A 24,617-nucleotide genomic window follows, 5' to 3' on the forward strand; every position below is an offset into this window, starting at 1 on the left:
CGTCGCAGCCGTCCCTTTAAACTGGGAAGGCACTGATAAGTTAAATGATAGCCTTATGAACGCAGAAAATGATTTTATTCTTTCTTTTGTATTTTGACTTCTAATCATTCATCTGAACTTTTTCTCAACTCGTTTTTGAAATGTTGTTTGAGGTGGACTTTGCACAGTTCACTCTGGCCCCATTGAAATGAAAGAATATGGGGTCATTATTATTTACACTACAATAAACAGAATCGTAATTGTCGAGGGAACTCAGGAATTTCAGCATTCCGGGCATTGTTAAGAAATCTGCAAAGACAAATACAGAAAATGGTTGAATATTTTCTCTTGGTGAACTGCAACGGTTTAACGCACTGTAGAACAGCACAAAGATGCGACCCTAATTTTTTGATCACGTTTCAACGGACACTCTTGCCGACTATGGCCAAGAAACACAATTTACACCTTTGGACCCTTCTTGGGCGGGTGAGTCACTTCAGGGTCCCTGTACCCTCCCACTTAGTGGTGGCAAAAGGTTGCATGCGTGACGGAGGAAACAAGAACTTGCAAGAAACCCTTTAATTGAGCATTCCAAACCTACACGGAAAAGGAAGTTGAAAAAGAAAAGTGTATACAGACCAGTCAAACCTACAGTCCTTCATTAACGTATCGCATTTCCCCTCTGAATTATGGATGACTTACATCCATAAAAACATATTATAGTATTTAAGGAGTGTGTGTAAATGTTGACCTTTTAATGTTTTGTATTGAACTGACCTGAAGCAAACCATTTGTGGAAAATTACCTTGATCCCCACGGAAAGTGAATGTGAAAGTATTGAGTTGCATTTCTACCACTACTGTCAAGTTGCTTCTCGAGTTAAATTAACTTTGTTTTTCCGAAAGCGATGTCATCAAAGATCAGATACTAATTTCTGTATCTCCTGATTCCAATAAAATTCTATATTGTTGCATACTTAAACAAGATGCCCTCATATTTCTGTTAATATTCTTTTGTATGTCCACTTCCCAACTATCTGTCGTAAATCTAGTCCGCAAAGATGTTCCATGCCATCCCAAGCTGAACAGGATTTGTATTTATCGCTGCGTAGTTGGACAGTGTAAGGTATAATTGTACTATTTATAAGTGTGATATGAGGTTACAGTATTACACTAAGCTTTTTGTGACAGTGAAGCCTCATGTTGTGACTTATTTGACTGAAGGCACAGTACGTTCCTGTAACCATGTGTTTATTTGCATTTTTATTTTTGCCACATACCAAAATTCTTTGATGGATGATAACATCTGGCTACTCATTTCAACAACTCCAGCTTCCTCCTAATACACATGACATGGACATCAAAAGAATACGATCGAGGCAGAAAACAAGATCGTAATGGTTATACTGACAGGAAATATTACATTTAAAAAGTCGTTGAGGTCACAGAGATTCTATACGGTCAGAGATGAAGAAAAGAAGTGGACTTGAACATTGATGACTACTACATGGAAAAATTCAGCCATGGTTTAAATACCTTCCTGTCGAAGAGAGGACCCACAGAGACAATAACCAGAAACAGCTGAAGTACGGTTGCATGCTACGTCAGCAAATAATTAATTATTTGCTAACTTAATGGATGCCTGAAATATGGTAAGCCTACACATGACACTGAAAAAATGTGGGAGAGAAAATGTAATGAATACGAATATTTGTGAGACAGTTAAATAAAGTAATGAGAGATGATTAGATGTACAACTTCATATATATACGCCATGCATTAGAAAATCCCACGGGATCCCTTTCTGCTGCTTTGTTATTGCCCCGGTATCCTCCCTAGATTAATGATTATGAAAGGCAATGATGTAATATATTTTAAATCAGACTAAACAGATCAGTCAGATTAGTGTGTATTTTGGTATATGCAGGCTTATTTATTAATTTAGTTAATACTTTATATCAACAGTACCGCACTTAACAACTATGTGCTCATAGCTCACCGGTTTCAAGCCGAGTTTATTCAGAAATAGCCCAGTATTTTCGCATATCGGGCCAAGTATCTGTAAATCCAAAGATGCTCTTAAAAGAGGCGCTGATATTGTAACTATTTTCATATATTAAATGCGCATGTAGGTGGTAGACGTTTTTAGAAATATAGCGCTATCCTGGCATTTTGAAAAGGACACCACTAGAGGTCACCGCAGACAATATTAATATCTACTAGGCGACTCAGAAACAGCTCTGCAGTCTTAAGGCACTTGAAAGCAAGATGGACTTTTTTCCAGGATTTGTTTGACAAATGTCAGCTATGCTAGTACATTACCTGGGGAGGATCATGAAGAAGTGATGTAGAGAATGAGGACATGAAGCTGTTGGAACAAAGAGCCTTAAATTAAAAAAAAAATCAATGATTCATTAAAACCTCTCCCATGTCCAGAATTTTTCTCTTTTTTCTCAACCTAAGTAAACCTATTAAAAACAGTCACATTATGAGAGGACAGTTGTGTGCACTATAACATATGTTATGTGTGTGCTTTGGGTGGATATGATTGGTAAATTAACTTGAAAATGCACATTATTATCCATCAGTACAGCTGGTTTAAACTGGATCTGATGGCTTTTTTTCACATTAGTCAAATGCAAAGTTCACAAGGTACAGAGGTCACATTAAATTCATCTATTTTAAATCAATCCCTCTGGGTTATTCTGATAACAATGTTGCATTGTATAACCAAACAACAACAGTGTGCAGTTAAAAACTAAGGACTTAGAATTAATCACTGAATAATTTCACAGCCCAGTGTTATTTCAGTTTCCAGTACAAATTAGAAAAGCATTTCTAAGAATGCTCACTCAGAATATAAGTGATGATAATCAAAGATAAATGCACAGCATTGAACTGTTCATCAGAAACATACCATACCATGACAGGACAGAGAGATTTCAGCTTTACATCTTTGTCAGACCATGAAAGGAGCCATATGGGTGCCTGTTCCTTCCACTAACTTCATTATACACAAAATATAATGCATTTTGGACTTTGTTGGAAAGCTGTTCTGCTTTCTAAATAAGCCACCTCCTGGTGCAACACATCTTCATAGAAAATACACATTAACCTGCAATGAGATGATCGCTAATGGCCTCTTCTCTCACAGTCATCATCATCATCATCATCATCATCATCATCGGTACTGCCAGAATCAGTTATCGTCGTACTCATGGTCATTATCATAACTGTCGTCATCATTGTTATCCTTACCATCCAGAAATCCACATGACCTCTGCCATTTTTATACATCAGAGAGAACACTCACTATAACTGTGTAATACTCTTACCACTGGTCCACATACTGCTTCAGAACCATCATATTATACAGCACCCAATTTTAAAAAAAGGTTACAAAATGCTAATGAAAATCACATTTGTTATTTCAAACTACAGATACATTCACCATCTGAAAAAGCAAGACTCTTTCTTAAGAAGTCCTAAGAACACTAAAGTGCTTTTAGTATTGTATTGTGCTTTCCAGTGCAAAGCACTACTGTGTAGTAGACATTGTCTAAAGTGCAGGTTTGTTGAAATAAAAGTGCCACCATCTGAAATAAAAGAAAAAGTGCAACAAATTTAGAAATTCTCTGTCTACCTCTGTGCAATCGCTACAGTATCTCTGAACATTCCTCCATGCAGAGGTTCCAGTGCTGCTGCCGTGGTAACTAAGAAACGTTAACCTTTGGACAAAAACCAGAACTGATTCTCGTCCACTGTGAGAGAGAGCAGCCTAACAAGCAGTCAGAATACTTGTGTGTGTGTGTGTGTGTGTGTGTGTGTGATTATTCTAAACATTACTAATGCGGATGCTGAAGGGACTGCTCTCTCTCACTCTCCCTCTCTCTTCCCCTTTTTCTCTGTAGCTTTGCTCCAAAAGCATCTTCTCTGGGTCTGCCCCCTCAACACTTCCCCTTTCACTACCATGGTAACCACGTTGACAAGGGGGTGAAGCCTCTTTGAAAAGAGGTGGAGTCTTAGTCTTCACAACCTTATCAAAGTAGGCGAGGTCTGCAATGTATTTTCCCATTGGCGAGAGGGAGACGATGGGCGGGAACTCGTAACCCCAGAGGATCTCATCTGGCAGGTAGGACGTGCGAACCTGGCAGGTAGCAGAGGTGGGCTCCACTGTAGAACTCATCATCACCAGCAACTCAAAATCAGCCAGCTCTGGATCTGTCCAACCCCCACCTGGAGAAAGGAGGAGATTAAGATTTAGACACAGACTCAGCTTCTCCCGGACCTAAATTAGTGCAGCTCTACCAAGGTCTATGTCACAGCAGCAGGGGTCGAATTGGGTAGAGGTAGAAACAGAGAGGTGAAAGTGAAATACCCTTGGCGGCCCAGGCTCGGAGTGGACTGTCGTTGTCAATGGTGTGGTAAAAGGTCAGTGGAAGGATGAGGAAAGGACTCTCACTAGCTGTGTCCACACTGAAAGTTACATTCCTCTGGTCCAAACGAACTGTTTCCCCTTCCTTAGACATGCAAGGCTGGAGCAACTTTCCTGTCACCTGGAATATCACAGGAGTTACACACAAACTTGCAGACAAACTTCATATGCTTTCATGTAAGCGCATATCACTTTAAAACATAAAAATGTTAGCCCTCTATATTCTAACATGTTGTTGTCAAGTTCCACGCTATTCTGAACCAGTACTTATCACAGTTACAAGTTCCATCTTTTGGTTACCTGGCAACCCAGCAGCAGACTCTTCCGCATGTTGGCGACTCTGATCATGAGGCAAGGGCGGCCATCATGATTGGCTATCACGGCATGCTGACTAAACCTCACCGTCTCACCGCGCTTCTTAGGCCGAGCTACCTGAATCAGAACAAAAACAGGTAAATAAAGATTATGTGATTGTGAAGGACCTCAAAGTGTGCAGAAAGTGTGATTGTGTGCAGCCATCCATGTTTATAGGCATATGAGACAGATTTGCAGCACTGATATATTGTGTGTATAAACAAATGGCACAGCACTGCACCTTAGCTAGGAAGGTCCCAGTGATGAAGATTTCCATGGCTGTGGTGATGAGCAGTTGGATGATGAGGAGGAGTATAGCAGAAGGACACTCCTCTGTAATGCATCGGAAGCCGTAGCCAATTGTGGTTTGTGTTTCCAAAGAAAAGAGGAATGCCCCGGTTAAAGTCTGCATCTGCATCACACACACCGTGTGATTTGCTGGTGGATCAAACTCTGGCAAAGTGAGAAAGAGAGACAAAAATACACACACACACACACACACACACACACACACACACACACACATATACACACACACACATGCACGCACACACACACAAACACACAAACACACACACACACATGCACACATGCACACACATGTGCACACAAAATATGTTGAAAAAGTATTTGACATTCACTCAAATTATTTCATTTGATTTTGGGAAAGAAAGTCTGTTGTGACTGTGGTTGTACGTATTCATTTTCAAATATAAAACTGTTTCTCTCTCCTTCTCCTTCACTTTTAGTTTATTACCCAGTAAGTCTCCATGAAGTAACGCAAGCAGGTACCACAGGAGGCCAAAGGTGAACCAGGTCCCTACAAACGTAGCACTGAAGAGGATCAGCTTATACCTCCACTGCATGTCTACAAAAGTGGTCCAGGGGTCTCGTAAGTAGAGAGCACCCCGCCCACTCACGTGCTCGATACGCACGTTGCTCCGCCCATCCTTTGACAGCACGCGGCGTCGTTTACGCATTATTCCATGACCCCCAGGAGGCGCCCCTCCCAGCAACGGCTTCATAACGTCAGTCTGTGTCTGTGAGTGGCACACCTTCTGGTGGCAGGAGCCACGGGAGGAAGGGGGTGTGGCCGAAGTCATCTGTGAACAAGAAAAACAATGACCAAACAGTGGTTACCATATTAAAGGTGTATTTCCAGAAATAAACTGTCAAATGAATAAACTGTCCTTTCATTTATACTACTCCTCTATTAGTAGAGCACCTTAGCAAAAGAAGGAGTATAGCTGAAGATTGAGAGAATGAATTCAATCAACAAATGTGCAGACTCTCAAAGAATCTATGTCAAAACGGCCTTTCTCTCAGTAATTGAGTTATTACATAAGCAATTACACTTGATCATTTTCCCTGCTTATGGAATGTGATGTCTCTGCAGCTTTCATAATTACAGTGGCCATGTTATCATCTCTCTTGATGTAATTTTGCTTTGATGAAGCATAAAAAGGAGAGGGGATAGATTTCCGAAACATACCTCCTAACATTACCTATTCACAGAGGTTTATCCTCCTCATTCTCTCTACTCAGTGCTCTCTCTCTCTCCCTCTCTTTCTCTCCCTCTTCTCTCTCCCTGTCTATTACAGAGGAATGTTTGTTTCAGGCTCTGATGAAAAGAACAAAAGCCACCATTAACAAACACAGCTTTGTATTTCTGTGTGTCAGAGGCAGAAAGAAAGATAATATGAAGGGAAACTGAGCGGGAAAAAGATCCAACACAAAAAGGTCTCATTAGTATTCCAGAGCGTAGAATACTCTCCTTTGGATGGGTGTCAAAACTCTCTCTCTCTCTCTCTCTCTCTCTATGCCTTTCCTTAGAGCACCTACACTGTATACGGTACAACACTGTAAAGTGCGTAAATTTCATTCTCTTGATCACTGTCTCTTTATTGCCCCATAACCCCAAAACTGAATTATGTTCGATGCACCCCACCAGCCCTCTTTGACACATAACAACCTTAAACCATGCTGAGCATACCTCTATCACGTGAGACTCTTTGTAGTAGAAAAGAGTCGACACATCATCGATGCCCTGAATTTTATATCCAATGTGTGGTCATTTAGACCACTAACAGGAACAAGAACACTAAAAACAAAACTGATCCACTTCACCAGCTGCATAGCCAAAAGAAAACGCGCTCACTAAAGATCGTTTAACTATTTAAAAAAAATATACAGAGGCGGGCAATAATAATAACAAATGTCCTTAATCAGTGATAGCGTCATTTTAAAAAATGTTGTAAGTGTCGTTCATATGCGCATCACCTGAGCAGGTGGGCTAGGCTATAGCGCGTTACATTTAAAGCGACTAATTATCCCACATGATCATTGACTTTAAATCAAATTAAACTGAACTTAAAACGAGGAACTTACATTATATACGCTGTCATATTTATTGAAATATCTGATCCCCAAAGTGAAGTTGCTTACCTTTTCGAGACGCCCCTGTGAGCTCCCAGATTGATTTACTGAAAATTACAGTTTTAATCACGCACAGATTTCTTCCGTTTCAAACTCTGATAACGAAAGCTGGATCTTTAACGTTTCGTGGGCATATTAACATCTTTGTGGCTGTCATGCTCACGCAACCCACTTGTTGCATTCCACTCCGTGCCCAGTGAAATTAGGTCCACACAAAGCCGCGCATAGCAATTCAGAGGTGGCCTAGTGTTGAGTGCTACAGTCTCGGCTGAGAGTCAAAATTCAGATGATATAAGAGGTACGTTGTTAAACCATCCATACAGTACTCTGTTTCAGGATGACAAAGCACTGTGTAAGCTACTGTTCTAAATGTACATCTCGCTCTCTCTCCCACTCTCTCTCTCTCTCCCTCTCTCTCCCTCTCTCCCCATTAGGGAGGCAGTAATCCGTGGTCTCCACATAAACCCCCTTTGTTGGTGGTATCCTCTTGCCTTAAAGTATTGAGGTGTTATAATGCTTAGGTAATGACAGCTATTACATTTAAAAAATTAAAAATATTCTTTAAAATATACAAATAAATAAGATCTAAAATAAATTTTAAATAAATGCAGGTATGTATGTATATATATATATATATATGTGTGTGTGTGTGTGTGTATATATATATAGGTTGCTATAATCTTTATCTAGCCAAATCTTGCTAACCCTTGCTAACCCTAACCCTAACCTTTTGACATCATTAGTTTGGTGTACTGAGAGGGCATTGTTCAGTTAAAAAACGTTTATGATGTTTATGACTAATAATGTAGCACAATATTTTGGGGGGCTTATATTGTATGGTCATGTATACTTACCTCACTCAGGACAGGCAGCAATGGGGACTTGTTTTAGACTTTATAACACTTAAGTGGTGCTTCTCATTTTATTTATTTTATTTATTTTGTTTTGTTTCCTCGCTCTATGTGGGGCATTACTGTGTAACTTCCAGTACGTGTGCAGATCCCAGTGGCCTGATGCAAAATCCTAAGAGAGAGCTGAACAAAAGGTCCTGAGAGCAAGCCTGACAAAAGCACGAGGCTTCGTGAGAGGAATAAAACAGCTCCAGGCATGCAGCCCTGTTCTGAATGTGACAAGGCGAATCTTTAACTAGAAAGAGACAGAAAGAAAAAGGGGAGCGAGAGAGAGAGAGAGAGAGAGAGAGAGAGAGAGAGAGAGAGAGAGAGGTTTGTGGACAGCAGCAGAAGAACTGGCAGTGCTTGACCTGACACCAGCTGACACAGACATTTTGAAAATAAAAATGAAATTCTTTAAGACTTTAAAACTTACATGCTCATTGTAAAATGCATCCAGGTGCTTATGCTGTACTCTGTACTATTGTATACTACAGTACACAATGATATCATGTACTGTATATTGTGTATATATGTAATGTATAGGTCTGTAGTGTCTTGTGTATATAATGTATTGGTCTGTAGTGTCTTGTGTATATAATGTATTGGTCTGTAGTGTCTTGTGTATGTAATGTATTGGTTTGTAGTGTCTTGTGTATATAATGTATTGGTCTGTAGTGTCTTGTGCATGTAATGTATTGGTTTGTAGTGTCTTGTGTATATAATGTATTGGTCTGTAGTGTCTTGTGTATGTAATGTCTAGGTCTGAAGTGTCTTGTGCATGTAATGTATTGGTCTGTAGTGTCTTGTGCAGGTAATGTGTAGGCCTGTAGTGTCTTGTGCATGTAATGTATTGGTCTGTAGTGTCCCTCTTTGTTAATCTTGTGATGCTGTGCCCTTTATGTTGAGGCAGAAAGATTCAGAGCACAGGTATATCATCATATTTTTAATACACATGACAATAAAATTGAAATTGAACTTGAACTATACTGATAACAGAATGTGTCCTTTTCTTTTTCTACTTCTTCTTCTACCATTTTGGTATTTACAGGTCCCAAAACCTTGAGCAACTATGTTATGAAATTTGGCAAACTGGAAAAACTGAGTCATTGAATGTCCTCAAAATGAAGCTACCTGACCTCGTGATGGGACCGTAGAGTGCAGTTTGACAACACTGCATTGAAGAGCCACATTTCCAAATTTGTTTTGAGACAGTGGAAACAGATCCAATATACAACATAGCTGTTGGGTGGACTTTCCAACTAGCATGATCTTTTAGCTCTTCAGATGGCTTTCATAGTGTGGATTTAGCAAAATAACCATAAAAGCAAAGTTGTGGTTGGTTTTTAATACCAGTTTGTAGGATTGCTTTAAACTTGGTTGGCATCTGTCGAACAAAACAATGTGCTGTGGCACAAACATTTTGAAAATTGCATGGTTACATAAAACAAACAAATAAAAAACAAATTTAAAATTCACCAGATTGATGCGTTACTCAGGAATAACGATGAATACGTCCACTGGCGCACTAGAAACCTTTGTATAATTCACACTTCTTGATTTTTCTATTTTGTGTTTTATGCAAACTTTTTCAGTTGCACCCCCAAAACAGAAGAAATTGTAGCATATTGGCCTTGAATTCAATACCGATAACCCATTTCAATTTCATTTTATAAAAAGATGTGACTCATAGGGTGCAGTATATTAGCTAATTATGTCAAGAATGCAATGCATTTTAACTGATAGTTCTAAAAAGAAATATGTGTTTATTCTATTTATTACACGGTTTTGTTGAATACTCGATTCTGACTGGTCAATTGCGGTATTCTACGGTCAATCCCCCGCGGATACCGAGGGCCGACTGTACTGCCAGTTTTACAGTAAAAAGAGCAATTGCTGCACGAACAACTCAAGTACAGTGACGAGAGTACTTGTAATTACTTCACACTCTTGGTATTTTGTAAGAAGCAAGTTACAGGAAATTTGGCTAAGTCTGAGTCAATTTATGTTGGGGCAGATTAGAATCAAGCAACGCATTGCTATAGCAACAAAGATAGCTCAATCTTGGCCTTGCTTTTAGAAACAAAACAGTCACATTTCTTCAGGGTATCTCAAAATAATTATTCCTTAAAGCTGTTATGAGTACAGGAACAGTTCTATGATTTTTTTTGTTCATCGGATGGCTAAGGTGGGGACAAAGGCAATTACAGGGCGGCCACTGAAGTTGAAAATATACTGCATAAGCAGCGTATTCTAATGAAATGTAAATTTCACCAAATCAATGTACATAAGAATAAATGATAACGATCATAATGATTTCTGAATTGTATTAGATCAAATTTAACAGATAAACAGAAATGAATCTGTTACCTAAGATTCTGAAGGAGACAGTTACTGTGGGGCCCGTCCCTGGCAATCTCGATTTTAAAGGGGATTCTTGTACTTTCATAATGAAACAAGATTTAGAGACTCTGATTAGAATAAATAAAGTTTATTCCTACACAGTTATTCTAACAACAGCTTGTGATAATCTGTGCATTATTGTAGAAAAGAAGAGTAAACAAACAAACAAACAAACAAGTAAATAAATAAATAAATAAAATGGATTTTACACACACCTTAATCAGCCTCCTAATGGTGACTCGTTAAGCATACATTTGAAAAAAAGAAAAGGAAGAAAACAAGAATTATGAAAGACCTGATGGTGGATCTTCCTGCCGACCCTGACATGGCTCTGCTGTCCTGGCAATGATATGTGACTTCATATTTTGACCTTCCTCTGTCTCACTCTCAGTTAACTGTTGTAACATTAACTAGATCTGATGACGCTGATGACGCATTTCAAGCCCAGTATTGCACTATCATTACTCAGTACCGTTGCGTGAGGGAGTGAGTGCTTGCACAGTCAAACTGGAGGATATCGCTGTTGACTGTCTGATTCTGAGCCAAAAAGTATATATATACACAGACACACACACACACACACACACACACACACACACACACACATACATACATATATACATACATACATACATACATATAGACTATACATAGACTATATATATTTATAACATATATATGTTATAACGATTAAAATCACATTTAGAGGAGAAAGTAGCAACTCCATATCAACACTATTTTTCAAAGCCACTGAAAACAGAACTTTTTTTAGTTGATTCTTGATGCCAGAACACAGAAAAGCCTGGGAAAGAATTACAGAGTATCAGAAACTGAGATGGTAAATTAGTGAGTCAATTTACTAATGTATTGGTAAGCCTCCCCAACAGCCGTTGTAAACATACATTGTTGTAGCGCAGGTTAGTGGTTCAATAGCTCAGCAAATCAGATTGATCTAAATAGGCTTATTGAACTAATTATCAAGTCTTAGTTCACAATAATCAACATTACAAAATGAACATACTAAATATATATAAAATATCCAGGTTCAAGTGATATAGAAGGTAAAAGTAAATAACATTTGAGTAGCGGGATTTAACACTCAGAAAACCAGCATAACGTTTGTTGTACCCTAGCTGATGTGTATGTTTATGTGTTTAGCAAACTAATAACTACTCAGACCAAATGAACAGGTGTGGCATCAGTTGCTAACATGATAGGCAGGGCCTTGAAATGTTTCAAAGAATTTCATGTTGTAATAACGTTTGAGTTTGCCAGGCAGCAGCACATTCTTACATGCATTCTTTCAAATGCAGACTTAAACCACAAACAACGAATGTGTCAAAGTGTTTTTTCCTATTTTGTATTCACATAGCATGGCACTGTTCATTCTTACATAATGATGCACCAGTATACACATACACACATACACACACACCCCCACCCCCAAGGCATACAGACCTTGTCCCAACACGCATACAAACAGATGAACATGTGATGCTCTGAAAACAGGTTTCACAGAGCAAACGGACATTCCCATGCTCTCGGTTCCCTCAGGTTTATACAAAAAACATCTCACTTTCTGTCATCTCACTCTCACACTTACAACCCTCTTTACAAATAATTTGTCCTGCCTGCTCACTGAATTAAAGGAGAGAGTGAAAGCATAAGGATTAACCCAGAGATTATTGTATGTCTAGTGGGAGTGGGAGAGCCAACACAAACACACATGCACACTCAAGTATGAAGACAGATATGCACACTTTTTATCTTTAGTCCAGTATCAGCTGTCGCGTGTTGGTTCCATATTTTAAATCAGTATTCACATGAAGTGCCATTACAGGTTAGTATACTGACTATGTAATATTTTGCAGTACTTCGAAATATTGGGTGGATGTGTGGCTACGTTTGAAACGTGACAGAAAACGTCATACTTCTGTAGAACAACGCCTGTGTGCTCGACCAATGGCACGTAGCTTCACGGATGTACGTCAGATGGCAGAGGAGGCTGCTTTAGGCTTTATAATGCGCCACACAAAACGATTCCTATTGATACACGCCGGCGCAATAATTTAAGAGAGGATAAGAGTTATTTAAAGGAGTTCTAATTAATTTACTATACTGTAGTTTACGGTATTAGGGAACTGAGGACACTTCTATCATTTCAATTACAGGGATTTTAAGCAGCTAAGGCATTTATTTCTATTTTCAGTGATCACAGCAAGAAAAGGTACTGGCGATGTTTCCTGATTCCGGCTCTGGGTATGTATCTTTAACTTAAACCTTATTATTATCTTCTACGTTCATATGTACAATTATTTTTGTAACTAGTTTAAACTTATCATTTGACACGTCTTTGAATGTGCCATGGGCATCATCAATGAAGAGTATGCCGCGATGAGACATGTCGACTCAAATGTTCCAAGAAAACTTACAGTACTTATTGAAGTTAGCTTAAAACAGGCGTTGTTTCTTTTGTTAAAACAGTTGTTGAAGCTGATGGTTAGGGGTTCGTTGGCGCGAGTGAACTATGACGGGGCGTGGGGATGGAAGGCTAATGATGAGTTAGCTATCGTGTGTCGTTTTTTCGCTAAATGTTGTAAATTGTATTAATTTTCAGTCCACACTGAGCTAAATGCTCTGAGAGGACGTAATAATTCTACAACATACTCTTACTGATTTAAGATACTATTTATCATTTTGATGATTATTTCTGGGTCTACCATCCTCTTTATTATGCGGCTGTAAAACTAATGTACATAAGACATAATGGGAAAGTACTAACCCTAAAAGAATATACCTCATCGTCCAAATACGTGTCCTTTGTGAGGCAAGTCGGTTTTTCATCACTGATGTGGCGAGTGCTCCACGTGTCGTTCGTCACGCTTGTAATGTAGGAGGCTAGCAGTTGTAAAGAGGAAGATGAAATGTCCATCCGTGCGCAAGGGCTCTGTGAATGCTCAAAGAGAAGCACTTAGATTTTTCTGTTAGTACTCTGAATGTTCTCAGTGAAAAGCTCAGATTATATTCATATTTAAAAATGGTCATGTTCTGTTTTCGGGGCACTCGTGGGGGCTTTTTTGTAATGTCCTATAAAAGCTTATGACGCTATAGGAAGAGATAAGACTGATTCAGAAAGAGAGTTGGTGTAGGAAAAAAGGCAGACAACGTGGTCAAACACAACCACCAACTAAACAGTGACTAATTACAGAGTAGGGACAGTTTCATGTTTCAGGTTAACACAATGTTCACACTTCCGCCACCTTCTCTTTGCTCATTGATATAGCTATGAAGAATGCAAGGCTATCGCCAGTTGGCTTCTGGAACGGGTGCCAAAGCGTCCATTAGTGGGCATTGTGTGTGGCTCAGGCCTGGGAGGTCTGGCTGATGGACTCAAGGATCAAGTGACCTTCAGTTACAGTGATATCCCCAACTTTCCCCAAAGCACAGGTGAGCTAGTCCATGTGCATACCAGACCTATCTTTGTCCCTGAAAGTTTGTCCTGGAATGTACTTACCATGATCTGACTAGTTACTATATGTAATATGCACGTTCTTACCCGTTACTAAATGTGCTGAAACTGTTTGATAACTGCTAACTGTGCGTGTGATTTGTTCCTGTGTGTGTGTTGTTATGGGTTTTTGCACTAATGCGTCTTTACTGTGTTATGAAAGCAAAATCGTTTTATATTTGTGTTTGTAGTGCATGGTCATGCTGGCAAGTTGGTGTTTGGAATTCTGAAAGGCAAACCATGTGTTTGTATGCAAGGAAGGTTCCATTTATATGAAGGATACCCTGTCCAAAAAGTAAGTTTTCATACATGTCAGTACTACAATACCCATTACGCAACGTAGCGTGATATTTGTTTGTGCCCTTTTATGTATTTTCTGAATATGTGACCAGAGGATCAGTAGATGCTAAAGAGGTTTCAGACATAATAAAGTCATATGATATCTGTTACTGCCTTAAGTGCCATCGCTTTTGTATAAAATAAATTTGCATGCAAACATTCGAAATGCCATTTGACTTCCTCAGTCACCGGGTGTTAACCTCCATGTACTTACCACATGCATATCACCACATTTATCACTGCCTACTTTTATTTTGTCATTGAACCTTTCAGTTGAGCTTATCGTGTATTTTTTTAACGTCTGATCCCTGGTGTCATGAATTTTCTGCTCCCGTGAGATTTCCATAACTGTATTTGCGTCAGTCTTCTCCAAAGAGCAAGATGAAATTACATAGGTGTTATGACATTCTTCTCTTGCTTTCAGTACTGTTTGGGATCATTCTTTACAGTATAGTCATTCTGGGTACAGTATAAGACTTACTGTACCTATGTGTGAAAGTAACTCTTGTGTCCTTGTTTTGCTAGATTAATTCAAGGGGTTCTGATTCGCATTTCATAACAGCTTCTGTGTCGGTTTTTTTTGGTAGATTACTCAGCCTATGAGGATCTTCAAGTTGCTGGGTGTTGAGACTGTCATCCTGACCAATGCTGCAGGGGGGCTTAATCAGGATTTCAAAGTTGGCGATGTTATGATCATCAAAGACCATATTAATATGCCAGGCTTTGCTGGAATCAACCCTCTTACTGGGCCCAATGATGACAGGTAAATGTCAATGTTTTTTTTGTTTTTTTCCGACATTTTATGCTTTGTGTGTTTGGTGTACTTTTATGTGACATGTGGATGTGGTGTATATTCTTATGAGGAAGTATGTGTATGTGAGTGTTAAATTCATGGTGAATTTACTGTAGGGTTACGTTGATTAAAACGTGTGTAATTACAGTTGAATGTTTTACCTTGAGCTATTAAAGTAGAAGCGCCAAAAAAGTTAGTCATAGTCATCACATTCATAAACCAGCATGGGGTAACATGCTAACAGACCTACTTTCCTGTCTCTCCCTATCTCCCTATCTCTCTCTCTCTCTCTCTCTCTCTCTCTCTCAGGTTTGGGGTTCGCTTCCCTTGCATGTCAGATGCGTATGACCGGGAGCTGCAGCACATGGCACATGAAGTGGCCTCAGAGCTTGGTTATACTGACTTTGTGCGAGAGGGTGTGTACTGTGTGTTGGGTGGTCCATCATTTGAGACCATTGCTGAGTGCCGCATGCTTCATCGGTTAGGCGCAGATGCAGTGGGTGAGTCAAAGTAAAAAAAAAAAAAAGAAAACATTTTTTCATGTTTACCACATTCACTTCATTATTTGATAACTAGAATTTGAAGTATGTTAATAATAGCATTAACATACAGACGGACTCACAGGGAAACGTGAACAGTAGTAATTATACCTCTCTCTGTGTCTCAGGTATGAGCACTGTTCATGAGGTGATTGTCGCACGTCACTGCGGAATGCGGGTCTTTGCTCTGTCTCTGATTACCAACAAGGCTGTGATGGATTATGACAGTCAGGAGAAGGCCAACCACGAGGAAGTCCTCCAGACAGGGAAGGAGAGGTCAAAGCAGTTGGAGAAGCTGGTGTGCACGCTCATTACCCGCATGGAACACGACAACAACTATGCACACTGAATGAAATAAGAGTTACGCTTTTTTTTCCCCTCTACAATTCCACGTAGAAGGTTATGTCAATATATTCAGACCAACGACAGTTATGAAAGAGTAATGAAAATATATATGTTGACACGGTAATAGTTTGACAGATTTTTTTTTTATATATATATATATATAAATATATAATTACAGTAAGCTCTACTTGCACTTGATCTTTCTCTACACTGTTTACATTCCAGAGAATATGGTTTTGAGGGTACAAGTTACATTGAAAATTGTATTGTCTTAAAGAAACTGAGGGCAGTATGTTGCTTGTAATGGTTCTTGTGAGGCATCTATATAGTGACTGTATGTAAAATGATGAAGGACTGCTGTTTTTGTACTGTTGCTCTTCTTAACTTAATGAATTAACACAGCCTTAACTATTTATTTAATCTGGTAAGATCTCTCACTTTCACATTGTTATTATACGTTCCAGATGTAACTGGTCAACAGGTCTACTGGTCTACATCTTTGATGCAGACCTTTTAAGAGTTTTAAAATGTTTTAATGTTGTATTTGGATTGTTAATTAATTTTGTTACTCTTAAGCAGAAACAGAAGTATCGTCTAATTGGTTTTTGTAAGAATTAAACAATTCTGGGTTTTGAAAACTTATTTAACTATTTATGTTAAAGCTCTTATAAACATCTTCAGTATTTGTCTGAAGCTTTTTTTAAGATTAAAATGGACTAAGGATCCAGATGCACTCAACTGTTGCTGGAATATTTATGTTTTAAATTTATTTTATTTATCTGAAACTATCTTAAAATAACAAACTTGTCAGTTTAGCACAGTAATATGTGTCATATGTTAGGTTTACCAAAATGTGTGTTATAGTGTCACCAGTAAAAGCATGTTAGATCCTCTCACAACATCGCAATAAAACTATCTCAGAATCCACATGTAAAGCTTATTGGGGTTTTTTCTTCCTCAGTCTGTCTTCTATTTCGTCTCTCTGTATCTCAGGTTTTTACTGTCTCTTATGTATAAAACATACATTTGCAGACTGTAAACAATATATACTTAACGTTACTGTCAAATTCCTTTTCAGCTCAAAACATTCCACTCCTCTCCGCCGCCCATCTTTTGGGAAACATTTCCATGACGTCATGGCAGGAATTGCTGTCCTTACATGGCTCTTTTTCCAGACCCGTGTATTCCCTCCCTTTTTTCACTTCCTACACCAATCCTGTGGTGCCCTTGAGAATTGCTTCAACGTGTTCCAGTTTTACTTAAAACATGCCCTCTTCCTCCTCTCATTGTTTACGTCCCCTGGTTACTCATTGCAAAACAAACAATGCATGTGGTAACAGATATACACGTTTTCAATATTTCAGAACTGTTTTAAAAGCCTTTGTTTTTGTTTTTTATGGCATTTTAAGTCAGAAAATATATCCCACCATTATCTTATTTTGTATGCTTATTTCGTACAGTAAGGACCAAGCTGTAACGACACTGTTGTCAGTTTAGAGTGTGAGGCTGTCGCTGAAGTATACATACTGGTTCTAAATGCCCAGAGTTCGGCTGCGTTGCTCCCCTCTCAAATCTTTTCCCTGGCTGCCAGGTAATGCTTGGATGAAATTCTACCTTGACAAATGTACAGCAGTAGTTAAACCACGACTACAGGATAGGACAGTCTGTACTTGCCGCTCGTGAAAAAACTATACTTTTGTGCTCAGCTACTTTTATTGGTGGCCTGGACTCAGACCGTTTAGTCTATAAATCTTAATGAACACATTTACTTTAAAAGTTTCAATCAGTTTCTGAGTTAGTGTCAGATCTAATAGCAGCGTGGCTGGATCCGAGCATTCTTGACTCTGGCTCGAGGTTCCACCATGTGGTGGAACATCGGAACAACACGTCTATGGCCAGATGGTGTAGAATAGATGTGTTATATATAAAGCAGAGGAAAAACTGAATATACAATATTATGTTTTAAGAGATATAAATGCAGATTAAAAGCTGTCTGACTGTGGTTACTTTGTGTCATTCCCTAAAACGTTTGCCTGTTATTTCAGTGAAATAAGATTTTTTGACCTGAACATAATATGCTCTTGTATTATATCCAGGTTACTTAGGGCACTTGGGACTGTGAATGTTACACACAGCATTGATCAGCTTAAGGCCACATGTCACATGGCAACATGTAAACTGAATATGGAATAGATATGTGAGACTTATAGAGGTATTCACTCATAATTACAGAAAGACTAAGGGGTTACACTTCAAGTCTTTGTCTCACACCTGCTTAGAAGTGCAAGTTGTGCAGGATAAGAAATTAATAACATAAGATAAAGAGTTGTTTGTATATTGCTCATTGCTGTCAAAGTTAGGGGGATATATTAATTCTATTGTGGGTGTCAGATTAGTCATAGTGAACTGCAGCAATAAATATTCGCTTCAACCATTTTAAAATAATCCTTGATAATGATATATGACCAAACAGTCAAATATACTTAAGGTAGGAAGTGGAACATGAGTGTTCCCCTTCAATTACTTCTCAGCTTCTAGCATCAGAAAAAATATATACCAGAGGAAAAGTACAGAGCTAGATCCTTGGGTTGCTATCAAAAACCACTACATTGAATTTGGGAAAGAACTATGGGAGAAAGTCAGTGAAACCCATGAAAGGAGGGGAAGACAACATAATGCATTTTTCAGTGTTTCTGAACATCTCAAGACACTGCCTCGTGTAGTTACACTCAATCACTGTAAGTTAAGAAAGCTAGTAAAGGAGAGAATTGTGAGGCCTAGGATTACTTATAAAATATTGTTGAAAATCAACCTGCTTTTGGGGGGGGGGGGGGGGGGGGGGGGGGGAGAAGCTAGAGGCAAATTTACTTGTCTGGATAAAAAGCAGTATTTGAGATGTAAACCAAACTAGTTATCCTGCTAACAGTGTATCTGCGAAAAGCATGCTGGTGTCAGTATTATGCCGCGGAGATGCTTTGAAGCAGCATCTGTATGAGTTGTGTAAACACTGAGCAGGAAAATGATGCTGATACATGTTCTAGAAGGATGGGACAAGAAAGAGGCATCCTTAAGCAGTAGCTACAATGATTCTAAGCAGGAACTAAAAGTAAGCAGTCACAGCTCAGGCTCAAATCCAGCAGCAAACCTGTCTTGAAAGTGTAGTTCAAATTTTTCTCTACACAGTTTGAAACGCCTGAAAGACTGTGGGGGGAAAAACCGAAAAACCAAAACAAACTGTCTCCATCAGTTCGGAAACTCTAGCTGCTCTGAGGGGAGCAGAGCTCTTCCAAGTATGCACCGCAAATTGTCCGCAAATAGCTACTTGTGCGTTGTCAGGACATCATTATTTTGTTTATGTAGTACAGCAATAAGGGTTCACTCTAATTTTATACTACATTAATAGTAGTATATTATTATATTAGTAATATTATATAACGTATTATATAGACAACATTATATAGACAACATTGCATTTGTATAAACAAACCAACAAAAAAGTGAATTCTTGAACGGGAACAGTATTTCTAGTCTGTCATCTACAGTTGACAAACTATCACAACTACCGATCCAAACAGAAAAATAATTATGGAAAAAGTAATGAAGGTGGATGCCCTTCATTTACTTACAGTGTTACAAAGTGTTGTATATAATGTAAAAGTGTTCTTTGACAAATCTGTCACATGTTTATTTATTTATTTACTTACGGGCAGAAATAAGTTTCGATTCTCTAAGTTTCGAATTCGCGAAACCACTCAACGTTCTAGATACACGCAAGCATCAGCATTACGTTGTGCACATAACGCAGAGAGAGGAACAAAACGTTCAGCTCACACAACTTATTCATAGAAATAAAATCTGTTCTAAGATAAAATGGAGATGGTTAGACAGAACATCTACACGCCTGATGACGGTAAGTAACACAACACTTCTCAATGTATTTTTATTTCACTGAATACTGACGAGGTTAGGCTGTGACTTTTCAAAACACATCGTCCAAACAAGAACAAAAAGTATGCGAACCAAACAGTGTGCGAACCAAGCTTATAAATCACTTTGGTGTAATATTCAGGTGAAGTACTGACTACGTTAAAACACTGGACACAGTGACATGTCGATTAAGAACAGAAATCACGACAGTGCGATACACTAAAACAATTTTATATTTTACTCTTATCTGAAAGACAGCGAAGGTAACACACTTGAGCATATTAATCTTTTTATCGTTATGTCTGAACACTCATAAAAGTGGACATTAATATTTTACGCGACAATCCTTTTAAATCTCGACCTGCTACAATGAGCAATGTCGGCGTCGGTCAGGGCGACTGTCCAGCAATATTGTGGGGGCCAACCCCCTTATTCAGTTTTCCACAAATCTCGGATTTTTCATGAAAAGCATCGTTGTCTGTGAGTCTACAGTCGATAGACAAATCGGCAAAGAACAGTCAAACATCTTATTTTAGGTAAAGGAAAACGCAGTCATGACCATAGAAATGCGAGGAAAACAATAAGGAAGTTCAAAATCCAATTTGTTGGGTCATTATTAGACGTTGTTGATACTGACAGTGGGCTCGCCAAACAAGCAACCTTTGAAACCAGCAACTCGTAATCGTGTTTTGGTCGCACTGCAAAGCTCGCAGAAATTAAACCATTTAACAGGCTCCTTTTGAGGTTAAATTTGAGGGGTTTTTTTGAGCTGTACTATTGTTGATAACTCGTACTTACACCCTACACTTTTATGAACTTGAACTTCATCATTTTGGAAATGGTGATACTATAGAACTTCAAAGAATTCAGGCAAAAAGAGTTGTTCAGGTCATTATTGTTGGATTATAGTAGCCTATAATTGGTGTTAAACACATTTTCTGGTACATAAAGATGTGTACACTGAGTTTGGGATATTGTCAATTATATAACAGCAATTAAAGCTGTTTGGGAGTATACCTGTTTAGGTTAAATGGACAGTGGTTCTGACTGAATAATTTTTTACAGATGATCAGCAAGAACATGTTCAGAGTCGTCGAGGCAGAAGCTGGTTCAGAGGACCAGACAGATGCAATCATGGTGAGGGCTCCCAGTCAGCGAACAAATCTTCTGACATTGGGCCAAAACAAAGCTCCAAGCTTCCTCATCATCCCTCTGTCCATTCCAACCACTCTCCGCCAGCTCAGCTGCGTTTAGTGCTAGTCGGGAGAACAGGAGCAGGAAAAAGTGCCACAGGAAACAGCATTTTAGGAAGAAATTGTTTTAAATCTGAACTGAACATGAGCTCAGTGACAACATCATGTGAAAAAGAATGTGGCTTGGTGCAGGGTCGAAACCTAGAAATCATTGACACGCCCGGTCTGTTTGACACCTCACTCTCTCCAGAGGCCGTGCAAAAAGAATTGCTGAGGTGTATAACTCTGTGCTCACCTGGTCCTCATGCGCTTCTACTAACCATTCCAATTGCACGATTCACAGAGGAGGAGCAGAAGAGCGTAGAGATAATCCAAAACGTATTCCAGGAAAAAGTCACTCGCTACACAATCATAATTTTCACAAGAGCAGATGAGCTGGAAGGAGAGCCCATTCAGGCATTTATTAAGAGGCAGGATAAAAAAATCCAAGATCTGGTGGAGTGCTTTGGTAGGCGCTACGTAGCCTTCAACAACAAAGCCAGTGGAGATAAAAAACAAGTGACACAGCTCCTAAGGATGGTTGAAGGCGTACTTGCTCAGAATGAAAACTGTCATTTTACAAACCAGGCAACAGAAGATGTGGAAAGAGCCATCGACGAACTGGTGCAGAAAGAGATGCAGAAAGTCAGAGAGAAGGCAAAGGCTTGTCTTCATAAATCCAATCAAGACATGGAGAAGGAACGGCAGGAAGCAGACAGACACAGGAAGCGTATCCAAAGTGAAATTTGTCAAATACAAGTAGATTTGCAGAGTGAAAGGGCTCGCAACCAACCAGTACCAGGCAGAGCACAACGACTTGAGGCAGCTCTTCAACGGAAGATGGAGCGTCTCCAAGAGCTGGAGGAAGAAGAGGAGAGAAGAAAAAAGCGTCAGAGGGACACGGAAAATGGTCTTGATGCTTGGGTTCGTGAAGAAGAGTGTAGAATAAAAATAGATATTCGTCAAGGTCAACCAAACTCCACAGATTACCTGGAGAGGCTGAGGCCCTATCTCAAATATGCTGCCCTTATGGCAGGAGGGGTGGGAATTGGACTTGGGGGCCCAATGCTTTGGAGTGCAATGGCCTCTACAGCACCTGTAGTTGAAGTTGGATTAGGAGCACAGTTAGGTGGAATGATGGGAACCATGTTGGGGTATGGAGGTGCTGGCGTTCAATCCCTACTTGCAACACTAGGGGCTCGGGCTGCTTTGCAGGGTGCAGGGGCCACAATGGGAGCAGCCACACTTGGGGGAGCAGCATTTCAAGGGGCAGCAAATGTAGCCCCTTTGATGGCAAGCCAGTGTTCCATCCAGTAAGCATCCTTTATAAAGCTAAAAGGTACTTTAAGGTATAAATGCTTTAAATTTTTTTCTTTTATTATTTTTAATATATCATTTATTCTTCTGCCAACAATGATGTATACAAATGAAGTGTGTAACCGGAAAAAAACCCCGATTGATTAGCTGGATGGGGGTATTTCTGCTCAAAACTTTTGTTTAAGTATACTGATTAGGAGTGAAAAAAAAAAACATTTTTGAAACATATATTAATAGCAGATAATCACACAAGTAAATAGGCTAATCTCATTTGGTTCATTTTGTTTTATGAGTGGTCAAGGATAACATTCTACTATGAGCAAATAATTAGCATTTCTTCTTTATTAAAGTACTGTCAGCAAATGTTTAAAATTACATGGAGCTCAGTAATACAGTGAAGGATTTTCTTTCCTTTTCTCTGGTGAGTGTTAATCACATTTATGTTAACAGCGTTAAAGCATTTAAGTATCTATTAAGCACCTCTGAATCGTGTGTGTGTGTGTGTGTACCTGTATTTCTTCAGCATGGGTTTGGAGGTGGGACACAGGTGATTTGAGGGCTTCAGTGCAAACAAGAATAAAAGCTGCCAAGAAACAGTTTATTTATGAAATACTATACATATATAAACTGTATATATACAGTTTATTTATATATATATATTGTAAAGTTTAAGACAGTTCCTCTTGCAGGTGTTGAGACATTTGATTAGTCACCAGACTGTGAGTGTTAGGGGGCCAATAACTTGACGGTTCTGGGGTAGAAGCTGTTCCTCAGTCTAGATGTACATGACTGCACATAGTACTTGTAAATTGTAAATTCTCTGTGATTACGCACACTCACTGTGAACAGTGAGCTTGTCTCTGCACCCATCCAACACACCAGCAGTGAGTTAACTAACCCACAGTTTTCACTAAACCCACTTTTTAAACCCCCCCCCCCGGTAATGTAGTCAGTAAACACACCTTTGTGATTTGCAAGGTATTTAAAACCAAAGCTCTTAAAAATATAGAACCAATTCTTAATCGTACCTACACAAAGCATTTTCTTGTCTCATCTGTGCCAGGCCCTTTGTCACTCCTACAACACAATATTTTACATGTAAATTCACACTGTAGAGAGAGGGAGAGACCCCATGAGCGTCCAGCCAATCTGAAAACACATGAAAGTGTGCACGGTGGAGAGAGACCCCGCGGCTGTTTCCAGTATTGCAAATGCTTTACGCTGTGACACCGCCTGGAAACACGCAAAAACACACACATCCTTGCTGCTGAGTAAGTAACAAAATAGTGGCTGAGTAAATTAACTTAACAGCTTTTATCAGTGGTCTGACTTCCCTTGTCATTGATCAGTAAGGATTTGTAACAGGTGGTAAAAACAGCACAGTAAATCATTGGTGCTGTCCAGCCACCTATAAAGGACATGTACGAGGAGAGATGTCTGAGCCCTCTGCATCACCAGGGACCCCACACACCCTGGCCATAGTCTGTGTGTCCCCCTGCGATCTAGCAGGGAGTCACAGCCAGCCATGGTCTGAAGGTTAGAGAACTAGGCTTGTGACTGGAAGGTTGCTGGTTCAATTCCCAAGTCCAACATCCATGGCCGTGTGCCCGGACACCTGTTGTGTGGTCCCTGGTGATGCAGAGGGCTCAGGCATCTCTCCCAAAAAGTGGGTCTAGTGAAAACTGTGAGGTGTCTTTGCGTGAGTCTATTATGAACTATTCCGTGTAGTCAAACAAACTCTACATTAAAAAAAATATTGTTTTCCCACATACCTAGATTACAGACGCAACCTCCTGACCACTTTTTTATGAAGTTTAAAGGTAGTTGTCAAACTTGCATAACAGCTCACTACCGCCGACTACTGAGTTGGAGTAAGAACCGAGGATTCACAACTACAGCGAATAAGCTCAAATGGGATAAATGCGATAATCAAATTATTAAGTTGAATAAATAATCGAAATGTAACCGTTTTTTTTAAATGAAAAACTGAATACATATTTATATTAAGTGATGTTCAGGTAAATCCCTGCATGTACTAATGACAAGCTCACTTAATATTCAAGTGAAAGCCGCCAAACTGTTTGACTATAGCAAACTAACTTTACCAATGTAGATGACTGG

General features: G+C 39.3%; 3 protein-coding genes across 4 annotated transcripts; 2 read left to right on the forward strand and 1 right to left on the reverse strand.

The window, feature by feature from the left end:
* Positions 1-3,813: 3,813 nt before the first annotated feature.
* kcnj10b (potassium inwardly rectifying channel subfamily J member 10b) lies at positions 3,814-5,870 on the reverse strand. The gene is made up of 5 exons (XM_030774465.1): positions 5,525-5,870; positions 5,009-5,220; positions 4,714-4,845; positions 4,357-4,534; positions 3,814-4,214 (listed from the first exon to the last, which is right to left on the reverse strand). The coding sequence occupies exons 1-5, from the start codon at positions 5,868-5,870 to the stop codon at positions 3,814-3,816; spliced, it is 1,269 nt and encodes a 422-aa protein (XP_030630325.1).
* Positions 5,871-12,586: 6,716 nt separating this feature from the next.
* pnp5b (purine nucleoside phosphorylase 5b) lies at positions 12,587-16,095 on the forward strand. Of its 2 annotated transcripts, XM_030773826.1 has the most exons (7): positions 12,587-12,759; positions 13,001-13,002; positions 13,780-13,943; positions 14,196-14,299; positions 14,931-15,106; positions 15,446-15,636; positions 15,804-16,095. In XM_030773826.1, exons 1-7 carry the CDS (start codon positions 12,733-12,735, stop codon positions 16,022-16,024), a joined length of 885 nt encoding a protein of 294 aa, XP_030629686.1. In that variant the 5' UTR covers positions 12,587-12,732; the 3' UTR covers positions 16,025-16,095. The 2 variants fall into 2 exon arrangements, with proteins under 2 accessions (XP_030629686.1, XP_030629685.1); XM_030773825.1 differs by lacking the exon at positions 13,001-13,002 and having other exon boundaries at positions 12,587-12,755.
* Positions 16,096-19,828: 3,733 nt separating this feature from the next.
* LOC115811870 (GTPase IMAP family member 4-like) lies at positions 19,829-22,559 on the forward strand. Its single transcript, XM_030774268.1, has 2 exons — positions 19,829-19,930; positions 21,013-22,559. The coding sequence occupies exons 1-2, from the start codon at positions 19,891-19,893 to the stop codon at positions 22,494-22,496; spliced, it is 1,524 nt and encodes a 507-aa protein (XP_030630128.1). The 5' UTR covers positions 19,829-19,890; the 3' UTR covers positions 22,497-22,559.
* Positions 22,560-24,617: the final 2,058 nt, after the last annotated feature.

The sequence above is a fragment of the Chanos chanos genome, chromosome 5 (assembly GCF_902362185.1).
Source record: "Chanos chanos chromosome 5, fChaCha1.1, whole genome shotgun sequence".
Lineage (NCBI taxonomy): Eukaryota > Metazoa > Chordata > Actinopteri > Gonorynchiformes > Chanidae > Chanos > Chanos chanos.

Bases quoted from the DNA above. Each gene is read 5' to 3' on its own strand.
- kcnj10b (XM_030774465.1), bottom strand. From the start codon at position 5,870: ATGACTTCGGCCACACCCCCTTCCTCCCGTGGCTCCTGCCACCAGAAG. The intron at 5,221-5,524 runs GTAATAAACTAA...TCACTTTGCCAG, and splicing joins ACTTCATGGAGACTTACTGG to AGTTTGATCCACCAGCAAAT. The intron at 4,846-5,008 runs GTGCAGTGCTGT...GTTCTGATTCAG, and splicing joins CTGGGACCTTCCTAGCTAAG to GTAGCTCGGCCTAAGAAGCG.
- pnp5b (XM_030773826.1), top strand. From the start codon at position 12,733: ATGTTTCCTGATTCCGGCTCTGGGTAT. The intron at 13,944-14,195 runs GTGAGCTAGTCC...TTGTGTTTGTAG, and splicing joins CAACTTTCCCCAAAGCACAG to TGCATGGTCATGCTGGCAAG. The intron at 15,107-15,445 runs GTAAATGTCAAT...TCTCTCTCTCAG, and splicing joins ACTGGGCCCAATGATGACAG to GTTTGGGGTTCGCTTCCCTT.
- LOC115811870 (XM_030774268.1), top strand. From the start codon at position 19,891: ATGGAGATGGTTAGACAGAACATCTACACGCCTGATGACG. The intron at 19,931-21,012 runs GTAAGTAACACA...AATTTTTTACAG, and splicing joins CATCTACACGCCTGATGACG to ATGATCAGCAAGAACATGTT.